At 34.7% G+C, this 19769-nt stretch overlaps 1 protein-coding gene across 2 annotated transcripts in view; it reads left to right on the top strand.

The window, feature by feature from the left end:
• The first annotated feature begins 405 nt into the window (after positions 1-405).
• Positions 406-19769, top strand: part of LOC106114694 (zinc finger protein 37) — a 27233-nt gene continuing 7869 nt past the window's right edge. The window contains exons 1-9 of one of the 2 annotated variants that reach the window (XM_013307993.1): positions 406-800; positions 1958-2107; positions 2559-2660; positions 3749-3883; positions 10760-10870; positions 11532-11576; positions 13343-13528; positions 14795-14886; positions 19419-19494. In XM_013307993.1, coding sequence (XP_013163447.1) covers positions 1966-2107; positions 2559-2660; positions 3749-3883; positions 10760-10870; positions 11532-11576; positions 13343-13528; positions 14795-14886; positions 19419-19494 — 889 coding nt within the window. In that variant the 5' untranslated portion in view covers positions 406-800; positions 1958-1965. Of the gene's footprint in view, positions 801-1957; positions 2108-2558; positions 2661-3748; positions 3884-10759; positions 10871-11531; positions 11577-13342; positions 13529-14794; positions 14887-19415; positions 19495-19769 lie in introns of both variants that reach the window. The other variant, XM_013307992.1, reaches the window with a different exon arrangement.

Below are 19769 nucleotides of genomic sequence, written 5' to 3'. Positions count from 1 at the left end.
CACCCAATAAATGTTGCTATATTACCATAAAACTACATATCCATTTCTTGTTTTCTTTTTATAATAATCACATCATATTTATAATAAATTACGTTGATAATTACAGTGGTAAAATTAATGTTGATTAGACAAAATTAAAAGATTTTGTAATTTTATTTATTAGCCTAACTGTTACAAAGACACGTGACATAATTTTAAAAGTAGGGCATTCTGTTTTGTATCATACGAATTTGGAACTTTTGCTTAAAGAGTAGAGTTGAAAATAAAAATAAAATTATTTGACGTATATGCCTTTTTGGTATTGGTTAATGTCAATGAAGTGCGTTTTAAAGTGGTCGGTTAACCTTTGGTGTTGCTAGAAGGAAAATATATTCGTCTTTTTCACTCCTTTCGTAGGCAGTAGCATCACCTTCTTGCTGTAGAAATGGACGTTGAGATAGTTTTGTGGCTTCGCGTTTTTTGTTTATATCTCCGATAATCGACGTCGAAAACTTTTGTAATCACTTTTAAAAGCCATCCCTTTGCACAATAATGTAGTGCGTGCATTTAATATTTAGTAAAATCGTGTGTTTAGTGTATTTGCGTTTGTCTTAACATAGCACCATTTGGTTGGGCATTGATTTATGTGCTTGGATCTTTATAATTTTTAAAAATCACTTATTTACAAATCTATAATTTGTTATAATTAAGTTTAAATGAACTTATATTTGTAGCTTAATCTGTTATTGTGTAAGTTTAACTTTGTTGGGGGTGTATAAAATATAGACTTTATTTTCCGTCGACTTTAAGATGGTTTCTTGGTGAGTACTTGTAGATAGTTTTAGTACTGTACATTTCTTGATAACACATAGTAATTATAAAACAATTTTACGGACCATTTGTTCGCGATATTGATAGATAAAGTTATTGAAAATTTTCAAATTTTTTTTTGTTGTTTGTTTTGTACATACTTTTGGCATTGTTTAGGTCAAAATATTTGAGGTTATTTTAATGTCCAAACAATAATTTTATATACAAGATATATCAGTAAAGATATTTCGTATATTTTAAACAGGTATATAGTTTAATAAAGAGGTCATTGAACTCAAAAAACCATGTTATAAATAAGTCATATAATAAAAAAAAACTCTCGTCTGTATTATTATATCATAGAAATACTAATAAATAAAAACATGTCATACTGTTTCAATGCTGACAGACAGATAGATAAAGAACTATTGTTTGAATTCCCATAGTATTGTAACTAGTAGTTGCCTGCGACTTCGTACGCGCGTAATTAAAAAATTCTAGTAATACTGCCTATATCATCTAGGCATAATGTTACCAAACTGTGAAAGAATTTTGCAATTAGTTCAGTAATTTTGGACCCAATACAATATAAACAATCAAATCTTTCCCCTTTATGATATTACATATAAACACATAAAGTTTGATGTATTTAAGTGTAGATAAAGTGGATATCACTCTCAAAGTTGGCTCGACCAATATTTGATTAGGCTTAAGGTGTACCACATTATATAGCTAAGAGTTGGTGTCCAACCTGTCCCTATGGGTTCATATTAAACATACTTGTAGTCAAAACATTGTAACAAAACTGTCTAAACAATTTTATATGCCTGTAATCATAGACTTAGTAAAAACAGATACAACTTCTAAGGTAATAATTTCATCACCTCTCTATACATCCCCACTATGCGGCTTGGAGTCTATATAGTCTGTGATTAGGACATAGTCAAACATGCTGACCCATCACGGGTTGACATTATACATCACTCAATTTCTTAGCAGTTATGTGTACCCTTTACAATGTTTTCCATATGTAAATGTAAAAACACATTAGTACATGCCAGGATATGAACCCAGGAGCTGCAGATTACAAATCAAATGCTTAAACCCTGAACCACCAATGTCCTATCCAGTAATCTTTTATAATAAATAAAATGTTATGATATTCCAGCTGACATTATGGCACTGTGCGAAGGTCAGTTAGATTCAGTGTTGCCGCAGTTGAAGAGGGAAGAGTCCTCGCCGTCCAGCGAGGGTCCAGAGTCACCGCAAAAGAAGACAAAGCTGGAGCCCAATGGGGACATATACGGCCTCAATAAAGGTACCTTATATATGTCTCTGTTAGGTATATAATAAAGGTACTGTACATAACTTGGTAGGTAATAAACTTATATTACAAATAACTAATAAGAATTTTTATAAAGGGTGATACATTATTAAAAGTGTCCTATTTGTTTACATTTCAAACACAAAAGCCACCAACAGAGACTTATGTATATACAATGATTTGTAGTTTTTAAACCTACAAGCAGCTGTAGTCTACCCACTAAAAGCTATGAAAACCTCAAACCTACCTTTAAAGGAGTTTAAAAACACCCTTTAACTACTGCTTTGATTGAAATCCTGCTAATACATTTTTACAACTGATAAGTCTTAATTTCTCTTTATTGGATACCCCCAGCGCCATGACCCCTGGGGGTATTTGAGAACTTCTTTGGGGGTCTTGTTACAATTTAGGTTTATTAAACATGTGTTCTGCTGAAACATTTCAGTCGCCGGCGGGCTGCCGTTGAGTGTGGACTATCGTTCGCCCGTCTCACACTTTGTGCCCCCCGCCGTCGAATTGTACGCCGCGAGACATAAAACGGACAGAGGTAATAAATTGTTTTAAATCTAGATGGTTCTTGGATTTTAAAATTTGTTAAAAGTTGTTTTCTTGCTTATAGAGATTTCTCTAACCAGAGTTTCTTGCTTATGGAAGTCTGGACAGGACAATGATTCTTACTTAACTTAGTTTGTTATATAAAATTGTATAGTAAATTTTACATTTGTAACTATTTATACATTTTGAAATGTTTAGATGAGCGCCGGTGGCTCAGCGGTTAAGCACTTGACTTGCAATCTGCAGCACCTGGGTTCGAATCCTGCCATGTATCAATGTGTTTTTCGATTTCCGATTTACATATGTACATTTATCCTATGTTGTTACGGTGAAGGAAAACATTGTGATGCTGCACATATCTGAAAAGGAATTCAATGTGATTTTGTTGGAGGAGGAAGGAGTTGAGGGTTGACTATGGCCTAGTCACCCTCAACTCAGGGTTGGCTCTGAGTCCCTCAGTGGGGATGTATAGTGAGCTCATGATGAATATTGGTTTATGACCTACACTAGGCATGATTGACTAAGGCTTGATGGGAAGGGAAGTGGATTTGGTGGAGGAATGGACGGCTTGGAAGGAGAAATATTCTCTTTCTGTTTGTCTTCCTCAATGTTATCTTTAACTAAATGTTATCTTATTTCTTATCTTAGTAATATTATAAATGCGAATGTTTAGATGGATAGATAGTTTGAAGGTATATCCTGAACGGCTCAATGGATCTCTCTGAAATCATGCATATTGAACATAGTCTGGAAGAACACATAGGCTACTTATTAAGTTGTTTTTTAATCTGCGCGGACGGAGTTGTGGGCGACAGCTAGTTCAACATAAATGTCGGAGGTTCCGCCATGACGAATTGCAAATGACTGTGCTAAAGCAGCAATTGTTTTCTTATGAAGCTTCTTATCAAACAACCCAATAGCACTGTCGTTCCTAACAATATAAAAAAAGGGTCTTGACAGACAGACGGACAAGAAAGTGATCCTATAAGGGTTCCTTTTTTTCCTGTGAGGAACCCTAAAAAGACTGAAACTGACCATCTAGTGTAAATAAATCTATGATTTGTACTCAAACATTTTCAGATATCAGTAATGGACCAAAGGCAGAATCAAGTTCCTCCACTCCGGCTAAAAGAAAGAGGGGGAGACCGAGAATTGATAAGACCAGTCCTGAATACTTGGCTAATGTTGCAGCGAGGAAGCAAGCTAAGGAAATGGGTATGTAAAAGATATGCCTGTATTTGCTCAGCGAAATATCCGACATGATTTTTATCCGACGAAATGTTTCTTGCTGGTTCCGACAAATGTCAGTTTTATATTACCCGACGCCCGTGGCTCTGTCAGTGCGGTTAAAAAACTTAATTAGTAGTCTATGTGTTCTTCCAGACTATGTTCTACTTGTATGTCAAATTTAAGCGAGATCCAGTCAGCTGTTTATAAGGGGAAATGAAAATGGCTATTTTTAGGGTTTTGCCGGCAATTGTAAGAATTTTTCTGACCTTTTAAACCTTTCTTAGACCTCTAGGAATATTTCAAGACAAAGTTAAGATAAATCCGTTCAGTTCTAGAGTTTTAGCGAGACTAACGAACAGCAATTGATTTTTATATATATAGATGATAATTTAAACCTAGACATGACTAATTCTTCCAATAATTTATATGTGTAAAAAAATAATTAATTTACGAGAATACATCAGTGTTATTTGCTTTCTGACAATAGATGGCGTTGGTAATATTATAAAACACGCGTACTTTCGGTTCGTCTGCGTGGTGCAGTCGCATCGCACAATTCTATCACTTTACCTCACAGAATATATGGATGAAGTAAAAATAATTTTTTGTGTTACCATTCTCATGATATTGTTGAATGGTTCCATAATTTACTTAAAAGAAAAAAAAAGAAATTAAAAAAAATAGATAGTTACTTTGAATTTGGTATGGACTATTGGCTTTTGCTTCCGACTCCGTCCACGCGAAATTAATAAAAAACATAATAAGTAGTCTATGTGTTCTTCCAGACTATGTTCTATATGTATGACAAATTTTACCGAAATCTGTTAAGCTGTTCTGGAGATACGTAGTAACGAACATCCATTTATCTAAAATCTAAAATATCGTAATTATAATATACCTAATATTATAAATGCGAATGTTTAGATGTATGTTTGTTTGAAAGTATCTACAGAACGGCTAAACAGATCTTGATGAAATTTGTCATACATATAGAACATAGTCTGGAAGAACACATTGGCTACTTATTACGTTTTTTTTCGCGCGAACGGAGTTATTATATCAAACATCATCTATGGTGCAACCAGGATCTTGTGATATGTTTTAATTGTCCACCGGGACAGATAAGTTTGTCGTTAAGTGCTCCATTGACTTGAAACGCATCTGCAGTTGTGTCAGATGTCCAAGGGATAAACGCCTCGGGTTTCCGCTCGTTTGCCCTTTTCAAATAAAATATTTATAGTAAAATTTGTAAATCTTACTAATATTATAAATGCGAATGTTTAGATGTATGTTTGTTAGGAGGTATCTCCAGAATGTTGCATGGATCTTGCTGTTTGGCATAGATGTAGAACATAGTTTGGAAGAACACATAGACTACTAATTTAGTTTTTAATTCCGCGCTTACGAAGTCGATAGCTAGTTATAAATATTTCTATGTGACTTTTTTCACATAACTATATAAAATTAGCTATTTTACACATAATAAAAAATATAGAAAATTTGCTTATTATAATAGTCGTTGTGTATGGAATTTTACGTTTCTCTATCCCCCCTCCCTCCCAGTACATTGAGGATTAATTTCCCCTCCAAAAATAGAAAAAAATCGACAAATTTTATACGACTTTCAATCACAAAATGACAGCTATATGTTTAAAATGTAAACCAACTTTTCGTCAATAGATGGCATTAGTTGTAGTGTAAAACGCAGTATCGTTTATGCAGACCGTCGCGATAGGAGTTCGACTCGGTGTTGTAACGTTCAATTAATCCCTTCCCTTTTCTTTCTACTTAAAGGTATTTTTGACAGAAACTGTTTGTTTACAACAAAACAGTACTATAACGCTCAAATATAAATTCTAGGTCTAGACTAAGCGCTGTCTAGGCTCTGTTGAACCTCAACGATACTAGAGGCTCTCGCTAAGAAAATGGGCAGATTTAGGAGTGTTGATAAAAAACATGACTATACTAGCTGTCGCCGGTGACTCCATCCGCCCGTAATTAAAAAAAAACTTATTTAGTAGCCTTTGTGTTTCAGACTATGTTCTACATCTATGACAAATTTCAGCGAAATCCATGCATTACTTGTGGAGATACCTTCTGAACAAACATATATGAAAACATTCACATCTATATATATAAAAGAAAGTGGTGTTAGTTACACTATTTATAACTCAAGAACGGCTTTACCGATATGCCTGAAAATTGTTGAGGAGGTAGCTTAGAGTCAGGAGAAGGACATAGGATACTATTTATTTATTTTTTTTCAAATTTATGCCTTGAAGAGCTGCTTTTTATGTAACCTATCTATATATATTAAGTTTTTTTTTATATATCCACCCGGACGAAGTCGCGGGCGACAGCTTATTTATAATATTAGTAAGATTAAATTCAATGAGTTGAATAAAAATCAAACATTATCTAATATTTAATTTTATCGTTCATCTTACAAAATATAAAAATACGTTAGTATATAGATAAAAAGAAGGGGGACAGTTCCAAAAAATCTTTAAATTTATTGCCTCAGTATGGTAAAGGAAAGTAATATACGTATTTATTTTATAATAACATCTGACCAACTTAACAGTAGTGATAATGAAACGATCAAAATATCTTTAAAATATTCTTAAATAGATGGCAGTGCGTGAATTTATGTAAAACTAGCTGTCGCCGCGACTCCGTCCACCCGGGTTTAAAATAAACCTATTTAGTAGCCTATATGTTCTATATGTATGACAAATTTCACCTAGATACATGCAGCTGTTCTGTAGATACCTTCTAACATACATGTGGCGAGGTGGTGGGCAGAATCAAAGATTTTTCGTCTTCTTATTATTTTATTTACTGCTTTATAATATATTTTTACTTGCACTCCTTTCGTCTTGCCGTCCTACCATGTTCATTCCGTTCACTCTTATACTTCCGTTCCATTCTGTCCGATCAGTGATTCACGCATATCAATCTTAATTGTCTAACATTCGTTCAAAAACCACAGACCTGCATACATACATCAAAACATTCGCATTCATGGCGGCGATGCAGCAAAATGAAACACAGAATTTTCAATATGGGTGCGCACTGTACGTTCGACGGACGACATTCGACTGCCCATAGCCGACCACCCTCCAAATTCACTTTATTTTTTATTTTCAAAAACTACCAACTATATTTTCATCTACCTTGGTATAAGTTAGTAGTTTACAGATAATAAATAGTAGTTATTGAAATGATGTAGAATATAACATAATAAACATTAATACAAAGAAAATAAACAAAATACAGTGCTACAATTTAGTTCAGTTAAATTACAAAATATTTTGAGAAGGCTTTAAAATTCTATCGTCAACAAAGATAAATTTTCAATTTTGACAATTTTTCCCAATTATTTGACTAGTTCATTGAATCGACGTCGATTCTTTAGTTGTTTTAGATTATTTTGTCAAATTTTCATGCATTTGATATTAAAATGGCTGCTAAAACAACTCAATTACTCTTTAAATTTGGTTGAATTAACCACGTTGAATAATCAACGGTTGTAGGAGGAACAACCGTGGGTTTCTTATACCAAAATCATCGTTTAAAACATTTTTTATTTTGTGGGATGACGATATGTTTTATATAGATATTTTGCTATCAGAAACCAATGGTAAATTATTTTAATTATTTAGTTTCATTTTTAAAGAATTATATATTTCAGTTAAATTGTAAATGGCCTAGTAAATCTTTTTAGGCGAGACATAAGTAAAATTTCATATATGACGAGTTTAGTTTTCATTTTCAATACATAGATGGCAGTAGTTGTATTTTGAATCGCGCTTTAGTTTGTCTCCGGGGGTGAATAGGGGTGCGTTTCGCCCTCCGTACTTCGTGATCACTTAACATCAGGTGGACTATATAGTTAGTCTATATGAATTGTTTTTGTAATAGCTGCTTACACCAAGTTGTGTATACCAGCTCTATACTGGCTGTTGCCCACAACTCCGTCCGTGCGGAATAAAAAAAAATAGTTTGTGGCCTAGGGGAACGTATGCATGTAGAACATAGTCTCGACGCTTCCATACTGTGCTCTACATGCATGTGACATCCATCCATACATCTAAACAATATAAATGCGTAGTTTATAATATTAGTAAGATTAAATAAAATTGTATATAAAAAGTTTGATTTTTGATATGAAATTTATTTTTAGTTTAATTTAAAGAAAATAAAGTCACCAATAATTTCAAACGAAACCACACCGCAATATAATAACACAAAATTCCAATAAAATTTATTTATATTCAAAATGTTTATATCTTTTAATCCCAAGAAAAAAGCTTAAAATTTAAAACAAAACCACACCATAGTATAAATACGTAAAATTAAAAAAAAATATTTACATTTCAAATTTTTATTTATCTTTTAAATCTACAAATAGGTTAAAATTAAAAAAATAAACGACAAAACATTATGAATACATAAAAGAAAAAACATTTCAAAGTATTAAGTGTATTTGTAACTGTAAGTTTTCACTGTCGCAAAACTTGTTACACAACAATACAGCCATCTCTTTCATTCACTATAAATTCGTCATTAACTTGAAGTATACTTAAGTCTGCGATAAATAAGAACGCCATCAACAGATGGCGCTAGTTGTCTGTTGAAACACGATATCGTTTTACATATTGCGAGTACAAAGAGGTTAATGTGAACATTGGCTCTTCACTCCTACTGCTGTAGAAGGATTTTGATGAAATTTGGAATTATTTTTCTTACAACTGTTGTCACCTTAGGGGGTGGTCACGGTTTAAAATATATTAAGAGTTCAACTTAAGTTGAAATGAACCCTGGAATAAAGCATCGGTGGCTCAAGACTTATACGGGTTTTGAACGCAGCGAGGATTTATAGATTACAAGTCCAATGGACTTGCAATCTATAAATCTTTAGCTTGAATTCCATCATATACCAATTTTACATTTACATATGTACAGGAGCGTCGGTAGCTCAGTGGGTCAAGCACTTGACTTGCAATCTGCAGGTCTTGGGTTCGAATCCCGCCATGTACCAATGTGTTTTTCCATTTCAGATTTACATATGTACATTTATCCGAGGTTCTTTCGGTAAAGGAAAACATCGGGTTGCAATCTGCACATATCTGAGCAGAAATTCAAAAGATATGTGTGAAGTCAACCCGCACTTGGCCAGCGTGGTTGACTATGGCCTAATCACCCTTAACTTAGGGTAGGCTCCGAGACTTTCAGTGGGGACGTAATGAGCTGATGATGATGATATGTACATTTATGGTATGTTATTACGATGAAGGAAAACATCGTGATGCTGCACATATCTGAGAAAGTCAAAGATATGTGTGAAGTCTTGCACTGGACCGGCGTTCACTATCACATACTCTCACTTAGGGTACACTCTGCCCTCAGTGGGGACCTAGAGCTGATGATGATGAATCTGACTTCCTTGGGACTTTAATAGACCATTGAACCAGCTCAATTTGTACCCTCAGTTTTGAGTTGTTCTCGCAAGTTAGTAGTTAACGGCCCTTACATTGTGTATGGGCAGGCTATAACCCGTGTTATCTTGTGCCTGTTTGATTAAGCTTGGTAGCAGAGGTGAGGAATCGAACTGGTAATAAAGATATTATATTTACATAGAAATTAACTATAAGAAACTTCAGCTGAAGCTAAATCTGAAAGAAGCAAAGGCTGTGTGGAAAATTTCTTAGCATTGCCCTATCCATATATAAAGACTAGCGGACCCGACAGACGTTGTCTGACAATTTGACACAGCGATGGTAGCACCGTCTGTCGGATCCAATGTAAAACATTCCAAAATCAACAACTACTAATAAATTAAAAATTAATTGAAAAAACATTGTCCAGCGGACAAAATTGTGAATCTAAACCATTCCCAGATCCCCTTGAACATACACAAAAAATTTCATTAAAAATCGCTCCAGTCGTTTGAGAGAAGTTCAGTGACATACACACTCACAGAAGAATTATATATATAAAGATTAGTACATCGCGATGAGCTGTGAGCTGATTTAGGCCTTTCGTCTTAATCGCGTTGCGCGCGAAACGTACGTTGGATCGTTTAGTTTAGACCCCTAATAAACATCCATGAAATCGAAGTCAAGACCTAAATTATTCAATAAAAAAAAATCCATCCATTCATCCAAACATTTGCATTTATAATATTAGTAAGATTGTACACGTGGTTAAGTTAATTTTATAGTTTACTAGCTGTCGACCGCGACTCCGTCCGCGCGGAATTAAAAAATATATATGCATATGCATATAAAATTCTGTCTAGCTGTTTCGGTGTATGGTAACTAATATTGTGACACGAGAATTTTGCAACAGATGTCCCTAATTTTTGTATACTTATCCATTTTTTTTTTACAATTCTTCATCAACCTACCCTTATCCCTACGGAAGGTAGGTACATGTACTCCTCCATACATCTCTATCAGCCGTCATATCTGAATCTACCCCCTTCTTACACATATCCTCTTTCACACAATACTTTGGTCTTCCTCTACCTTTGTAGTCATCATCCCTCCGCATAACATGTCCAGACTACGCTAATCTTTTGCTCCTCAATTTCTCTACTGGCGCTACTTTCAAACTTCCTCTAATATACACATTTTTAACTTTATCCTTTCTAGTAACACCACACATCCATTTTAGCACACGCATTTCATCTAAATGCAATTATTTTTACGTAATTTAGTATTTTAAAGCATTTTATGTTATAAATAATTTCGTGTTTTTTTTATTTGATGTCTATATTTAAGTTTTTGACGCGCATATTATTTTTTGCAATGTTTTTTTTATTTGTTTTTCGTTTTTTTTTTGTTCTTTTTGCAGCGGCCGTGATAAACAATCGTTCGGATACTGGGGAAAAGCGTAAGCGAGGCAGACCGCGGGTCGACAAAACGAGTCCCGAATACCTAGCTAGGAAGCGCATTAGGGAGCTAGGTAAACTATTTGTTACAACCGACAATAGATGGCGTTGATTCGTTTGATTACTATCGACGATAGATGGCGTTGGTTAATTGTTGACAACTGATAACAGATGGCGTTGATCAATTTTTTTGTAGCTGACAAATGTTTAGTCCGTTTTTTACATCATAAGGTGTCAAACGAGCGAGCGGATACTTCAAATCGCTTGAATAGCGAATTAACCGTTGCCTACCCTTAATCGACGGGAGGTGGGATGCATGGAAAGAGAATATTTTCGCTTTTCATGCATCCTCTCATCTGGAACTTATAAGAAAAAGGGTGGTAAGGGAAAGAGGACTATTAGGCCTCCGGGACATACAATCTGTTTAGTAGATATGTCACCGTTAAATCTTTTATATCGACCATCTGTTATTTGTCTAAGAAAATTATAAGATTATTTGCATAAATCAACTAACCGATTATCTTTTTTTTTTATTAAAATAAGGAAGAAATTAACATTTGTATGTAGTATGTTATGAGGACGAATTTAAAGAATTAAAGTGTCATCAGAGTGTCATAGGAGAGTGTCAGGAGTGCTTATTGCTTTGATTTATTTTTCAAATTTTTTTATTTCTTCTTTTACCTTTTAGATAGTTTTTTTATCTCATTTGTTTTTTTTATTATTTTCTTTCTACAGAAGCATTAGAAAAGAAGGCGAAAAGAGAATACAGGCGACGTACAGGTGAGGTGTTTTTTTTATTTTTTTTTTTAAATTTGTTTTACCCTTTTTATTTATTATTATATATACTTATATAACTTAAGTTCACTAATAAAATAGCTTACTTTACTTGAAAGGTTCAAGTTAGCTCGAAACAGATTTTTTTTCTTTTGACAATTTCAAACAAACAAAATAAATTTAAATATTGCCTTGTTTTTGCCACTGCAGTCTCACTTTCGCCTATCAGAGTTATTCCAGTTGTATTTCGGTACTGGTTTACAGCGCTACTGTCTTACTGTACTGGAATAACGTAAACGGGACATTATGTTAATTTAGTTTGTACTGTAAGCAAAAAAAAAAACTCCACTTGGCGGCTTTTTCGTGACATATAAACCTAAAATAAGTTTACGTCGTGAAATTATTTTACAACTAAACACTAGTAACTAATGATATAACATTTTTTAAAATAAAATATTAGCAGATTTTTTTGTTAATTTACTAATATTTCTAGTCTTTATGCTTGTGTTATGGATTACAATACAAGCATAGTCGAATGACGGGATTCGTACTCTAGACCACGTGATGGGAAATCCGTACCCTTAACCATTAGGCTATTGACGCTTTCAATTATAGTTTGTCTATGGTTTACAGAATTGTATTTAAAGAGTAAATACCTCATTCGTACCTTTTCGGGTTCCTTGTGTCTTTAATGGGCTCAGAGATCTTCGGCTTGCTATAAAAACGATTGCCTAACATCTGCAACTAGTTACAATATAGGACTGGACTTATAAGGACCTCTGAAGGATGTACAGGAAAGGGGACATTTCTCTTTCCCTTCGTCTCACGTCCCTTCCCCACTTACCATTATTCCTGCCTTGTTAAAGTAGTAAGTAGGGAAGGGGAAAAAATTAGGCTTCTCGCACTATACCTCGTCTTAGGCTACAAGTACGTGCGAATTTTCTATTTGTGCTCGGTTTTTGGTAAATCTATATGACAAAGTATGATTAATATAAGCAAAAAAGTTATCATCAGCTCACTATACGTCCCCACCGAGGGACTCGGAGCCTACCCTGAGTTGAGGGTGACTAGGCCATAGTCAACTACGCTGGCCAAGTGCTGGTTGACTTCACACATATCTTTGACTTTCTCAGATATGTGCAGCATCACGATGTTTTCCTTCACCGTAAGAACGTCGGATAAATGTACATATGTAAATCGGAAATGGAAAAACACATTGGGAGATAGCGGTATTCGTACCCAGGACCTGCAGAATGCAAGTCAAGTGCTTGACTCCTGAGCAACCGACGACGAGCAAAAAAGTAATGAGATTGAATGTGGATGGCTACAAAGTTAGAGGAAGACCAAAGTATTGTGTGAAAGAGGATATGTGTAAGAAGGGGGTAGATTCAGATATGACGGCTGATAGAGATGTATGGAGGAGTACATATTGTGATGACCTTAGTGTAGTGTACTTATTTATTAAATATCATTATTTAATTTTACATTGAATGTTTAAATGGATGGATGGATTTGTTAGAATGTATCTCCAGAACGGCTGAACAGATCTTGCTGAAATTTGTCATAGATATAGAACATAGTCTGGAACATATAGGCTACTGATTTGTTTTTTTTTTAAATCCCACGCAGACGGAGTCACGGGCAACTAGTATTAGTAATACAGTATGATGTTTATAAAATTAATAAATAATAAACTAAAGAAATAAGTACACTATAAGTCGGAGAAATGGAGGAAGTATGTTGTGTTGTTTACTAATGATGTTTGTGATCAGGAAATCCTATGCTAAAAGCACCGAGCGGTACTCGGGTAGTGAAAGCTATCCAGGCTAAAAGCAAGCATATGCGGAAACTACCGCCCCATGCAGCTGTCAGGCAAGTCGACGATAAAAAAGTTCTTGTCAGGCAAAATGACAAAAAAGTTGTCGTAAGACGAAAAACAAAGTTCATTAAGAGGAAAGGTAAAATGAAGTTTTGGAGTGCATGTGTAGTTTTGTTGGTTTTTTTTTTTAGTTTATTTGTCGCTTTTAAATGTTTATTTTCTAGGTTTTGTATTTTTAAATGTGATCGTTTTAGGGATATGCTTTGTCTTCAATAAATTATTGTTTTTATGCATATGTAAGGTTTATTTGAAAAAAAAAATAGCGAATTCAATTTTAAATACTACGTTAGGAGATGGATTTGTCTTTTATATTAAACTTAAGTTTAAACTTTAGTCACAATGAAAAATTGACATTTCGAAATTTATAAAATGTCAGTAAATAATTTAGTTACATTTTAAATAAACGAAGTTTAAAATTAATTGATGACGTACTTCATTTTGATCTTATATAGGGTCCGGAAATATATTGTAAAATAAACTATTTTTGAACATCCTGTATAAAAGTAAAAAATATTGTATCAAAGATTGAATGTTAAATTTTTATTTTTTAAAGTTTAGTTTACAATGTTTTTGAACAGCCTGTATGTTCGTTAGTTTTTTGAAGTTTAAAATTATTTCAAGACGTAAACTTGTTTTGTTGACTTTACAAGCATTTTATAAGCTGTTGCCCCCGACTTTGTCAGTGGAATTGAAAAATATTTTAACCAGATCTATTCAGTCGTCTTTATGACATCAAACATACATCCATACATTATAATATTAGTAAGAAATTTTCTTAAAAATAATTTGGGTCTTTTGAGAAGAAAAATTTGCTGAAAACTTTAAAATTTGCTAAAGTTTTGATGCATGTATTATATTAATATGTTTTGCATGAATTTATTCGTTTAATGGTTATATTTAGATTATATAGATATTTAATTAGTAAATTTCTAGACATAGACTAGATTAATTCTCCCAACTTAACTTTTCCGTCAGTTAAACGAACTCCGCCCATCAACAGATGGCGCTGTATTAAATATAACTTACAGCCACTAAATACAAAATAAATTATTTCCTCAAACAAAACTCAATTTAAACAGAAAAACGGCTTAACAATCACTTATACTCGTGGCGGCACCGACTAGTTTCGAGCCCATCGCGGGCCCTTCATCAGGATGAGGGGTACTGGTATTATTTCGCGGACGCGGCCCTCAGCTCACTAGTCGGTGCCGCCACCGGACTAATACACGAGTTTAGCTGTTTTTATATAAGTTCATTATAATGTCTCAGGAAAGTTTAAATAATTTAATATAAAAGCGTACAAAATTCTGATTTATAATATTTTTTTTTTTATTTTTCATTTAAGATTCTGCTGCGTCTTCATCAATGGGTGATTCAACACCGCGCGTCAAACGTAAATATACCAAAAGAACTCCAAGCACCAAGAAAAATGATTCAGTATGTATTTATTTATTATACTAGCTATAGCATGCGACCACGTCCGCAACCTATGTGTTTTTCCAGACTATATTTTATATCTATGCCAAATTTCATCGTTCACCAGTTCTGGAGATACGTTTAGTTTTCAAAATTATCTAAAAAATAAAATATTAAACCAACAAACAAATGTTTTCGACCAACGTAAACAATTGTTAAGTTAATTGTGTGAGCTATAGCGAAATATAAATAATTAAACAAAATTCTCGATATTTCATAGTTTTGTAGTGCGGTCCGATACTATGACAACCGTCCATTAAGTACATTAATCTTCATACTAAATTAATTCCATAATTTATAGACGTCAGTTGTCAAACACTACAAATGATACTTTTTTATAAAGAGTTTAAGCAACTGGATAATAGATGGCGCTGACCAAATTTTAAAACACGATAGTGCATAATCGTGTTGTCTCGGGTTGGTACTATTTAATGTAGCGTTATGTACTGTCCCTTAAGTGAGGTGTCATTTACATTTAAATATGTATGTATGTTTCTTTTTTGGGACCAGGCGCTTACATAATGTGTTGAGCGCGGTTTTTAGTGAAGATTTTACCCGACTAGATGAGAGCAAATTCTTAGTGGCGTTGTCAGGCGTCCGGATAAAGCCGGACATGGTAGGATTGCTTGTCCGGCAATAATAAACGGTGTCCGGCTTTTGTTAGGCTTTTTATATTTTGCAAATGAGATTGGTCCGTTGAATGTAGGGTGTCCGGTCTTTCTATATAAATGTGCAGCTGGTCTATCCGGGTATTAGGTTTGGCGACGTGGCAACCCTACTCGGGACTATGTTGCATCCAAATTTTTGGATATATCCAGGATTGAACTGCACCACTATGAATGGACTGGCTATAACACATAATATGTGGCTATTTGATTTACGCCATTTTGGCGCTGATTTCACATTGGTAGTGGTTTGTAGCGGTGTTGTGGATTCAAAAAAAAAAAGTATAGATAGAGATGGTTTAATTCGGAACAAAGCAAACACATCCATAGAAGTATAAAGATTAGTGAGAAGTACAGAATATTACTAATTTTTGTATTAACTACTAGCTGTCGCCCGCGACTTCGTTCGCGTAGATATATAAAAAAAAACTTAATTAATGTAGCCTATGTGTTCTTTCAGACTATGTTCTATATGTATGCCAAATTTAATCGAGATCCGTTCACCCGTTCTAGAGATATCTTCAAACACCCATCCATCCATAAGTTAAATAAAAAGCAGCTCTTCAAGGCATAAATTAAAAAATTAAAAATAGTATCCTATGTCCGTCTCCTGGCTCTAAGCTACCTCCTCAACAATTTTCATATCGGCAAAGCCGTTCTTGAGTTTTGAATAGTGTAACTAACACCACTTTCTTTTATATATATAGATTCGCACTTAACTGTTTTCGAGTGGCTCATGTTTACTTCAACGCAGATGAGTCTGATAATCTACTGTTTCATAGATGGCGCTGATTGTAAAGTAAAACACGATATCAAAAAACCACCCCTTTTAGGGGTGTTACCTATTCCATTTTCTCCGTTCACACTTCACTCTTTACACTTATTCCATCTCACCTTGTGTGTTAAAGTCGCCTCAAGTGTAATAATAGTTTTTTTGGGAGTTACTCGCACTCAATTGTTGTCGAGTAGCATATATGTAAAAAAATTAAGTTCTACGCATAATTTGAATCGAGTTGTACCGCTACTAATTTATAGATGGCGCTGATTGTAAACTGAAACACGATATCTTAAAACAACCCTTGATTTTAGGGTTGTTTCAACTTGCACGTTCTAGTTATTTGAACCTTACCCGTTGTATAACGTGGTAAGGAGGCCACCGAAAGCGTTAATAATTTTTATAATATCTACTCGCAATTAACTGTTGTCGAGTAGTTTAATATATATTTATATTGTGTCTATTTACTAGCTATAGCTCGCGTCCGTGAGGAATAAAAAAAACATAGCCTACATGTTCTTCCAGACTATGTTCTATATGTATGACAAATTTCAGCAAGATTCATGCAGCAGTTCTGTAGATATCTTCTAACAAACATACATCTAAACATTCGCATTTATAATATTATAATAGTAAGATTTATTTCAACAATTTGCTTTTTCAGCCATTCTGGCTTAAAAATTTCCTTATAATAAAATACATATGCAACAAAAAAAAAGAAACAAAAAAAGTGGTTACATATCTTACTAATATTATAAATGCGAATGTTTAGATGGATGATTGAAGATATCTCCAGAACGGCTGAATGGATCTCGATGAAATTTGTCATACATAAAGAACATAGTCTGGAAGAACACATAGACTACTAATTATTTGTTTAATACCGCGCGACATTATAGTTCTGCTCAAAAGATGAATCTATGAAAATATAACGTCGAGTTGTACTGTTACTAATTAATAGATGGCGCTGACTGTACAATAAAACACGGTATGTAAAAACCACCCCTGCTTTAAGGGTATATCAACTTGTATCCGTACGTGTTCATCATTAATAGAATCGCAAGCTATACGATAAATTTTTATATTACTACTCGCACTTAACTGTTTCGAGTAGTTTGAAATATATTTGAGGTTCAAGCTAAGTGCCATCTACGCTCGGCCACCTCAAGCCCGGTGAAGCTGTAAATGCCTCCTCAAGGCAAACAGTGACTCATCATCAGCTCACTATACGTCCCCACCGAGAGGCTCGGAGCATACCCTAAGTTAAGGGTGATTAGGTCATAGTCAACCACGCCGGCCAAGTGCGGGTTGACTTCACACACATCTTTGACTTTCTCAGATATGTGCAGCATCAAGATGTTTTCCTTCACCGTAAGAACGTCGGATAAATGTACATATGTAAATCGGAAATTGAAAAACACATTGGTACATGGCGGGATTCGAACCAAGGACTTGCAGATTGCAAGTCAAGTGCTTGTCCACTGAGCCACCGACGCTCAGTGACTACTCAGTCACAAAAAAAAATCAATCTTGCTCAAATGTGAAATTAAATTAAGGAATAACTTAATTAGTAGCTTATGTATTCTTCCAGACTATTTTCTATATGTATGACAAATTTCATCTAGATTCGTTTAGAAGTTCTGGAGATATGTTCTAACATACATCCATCTAAACATTCGCATTTATAATATTAGTAAGATTTATGTGGGATAAAACACACTACATATAAAGAAAATGCTAAAATCATTTCGATATAAAATAGTATTTATTATCAACTTGCTTTTGCAGTTCCGTTAGCTCGAAATTAAAAAAAAACTTAGTAGTCTATGTGTTCTAGACTATGTATGACATCTATGCTTTTTTTTTCCTGATAGGAATGCTTTATGCATGCTCCCCGCCCCAGGGGGGACGCGGTAGTTATGTGGGATTCTCCTCCATAGTGGAGGCATACCTACTAAACCCCTCTGTTCCTCCAACGCATCGGGACGGGGCCACGGGCACGCTTTCGCTCTTCAGAGGCAGCTCCTTCACGGGGGATGACATCTATGCCTAATTTCAGCAAAATCCATGCAGCCGTTCTGTATATACCTTCTAACATAGATAGTTCTAAACTAGTGGTTCCCAAACTTTGTCTACTGTCCACTTTGAGAATCAATATTTTTTTAACGTCCCCCATATTTTCACATATTTAAAAATCACTATAACTTCAAATGAAATTAATTAATTATTGTGACCTATATATGTATATTAACGGAGAATTGTAAACGAAATTTTTACTATAACCCGCAACTTGACACCTGCAGCGCACACAAGGGGGCGTTATCGCACACTTTGGGGAAGACTGTTCTAAGCACTAAACTCAGTAAACTATAGGTCGCAGCGTAATGTTATATAGCCTAAAGCCTTCCTCTATAAATGGACTATCCAACAAAAAAAGAAATTTTCAAATCGTACCAGTACTTCCTGGGATTAACGGGTTTAAACAAACTCAACCGCTTTATAATATTACTATAGATGGACCGGCTATAAGCCGTGGTGTTTTGTGCGTATTTGATTTTTTCTTTCGGGAAATATAATAGGTTCAAATCGGAACCAAAAGATGTCGTCAGTGTTCTTGTGATTTTGACATTAAGAAGGGTGCTAGTGAGCTTTTATAATTTTTTTTTATATCATAAGGTGGCAAACACATGAAATCGCTGAAATAGCGAAGTGAGCGTTACCCATAGATATACGTAATTGCATATGCGTTGCCTACCTTTAATCGACGGAGGAGAGGATACACAGAGAGAAAATATTTCTAAGCATCCTCTCATCCGGAAAGTCCACTTCCACTTCCCATCCTTATAAGAAAAATGTAGGAAGGGAAAGAAGACTAAATTAGGTCTCCGACACGCACACTCATCAGACTGTAGTTGGAATTACTTCGCACTTGACGCCTGTCTTCTGTGTGCTCGTGATATTTCACTGAGCGAGGACAATTCCTGCGAACATGTTAAAGCGACCTCTACCACTGTTAAAATTAATAATTTAATAAATATTATTATTTACAGCAGTCTTCAGCAGACAGAGTGAAAGGCAAGAGAGGTAGACCGAGAAAAATAGATCAAATCACTAAACAACAACATCCCAGTAAGTATAAGCTATGCTCGCGACTTCCTCCATGCGGCATTAAAAAAAACTTAATTAGTCTATGTGTTCTTCCAGACTATGTTCTATATGTATGACAAATTTCATCGGAATCTGTTCAGCTGTTCTGGAGATACATTCAAACAAGCGAGGTCGCGGACGAGAGCGCAAGCGTACCCGTGGCCTCGCTATAATGCGTTTGAGGAACAGAGGGGTTTAGTGGGTATGCTTCCCATCCAGAACAGAATCCCACATCGCTACCGCGTCTTCCCCCCCCC

Source organism: Papilio xuthus, unplaced genomic scaffold (assembly GCF_000836235.2).
Source record: "Papilio xuthus unplaced genomic scaffold, Pxut_1.1 DF828037.1, whole genome shotgun sequence".
Classification (NCBI taxonomy): Eukaryota; Metazoa; Arthropoda; class Insecta; order Lepidoptera; family Papilionidae; genus Papilio; species Papilio xuthus.
This window is presented reverse-complemented; position numbering and strand designations above follow the sequence as displayed.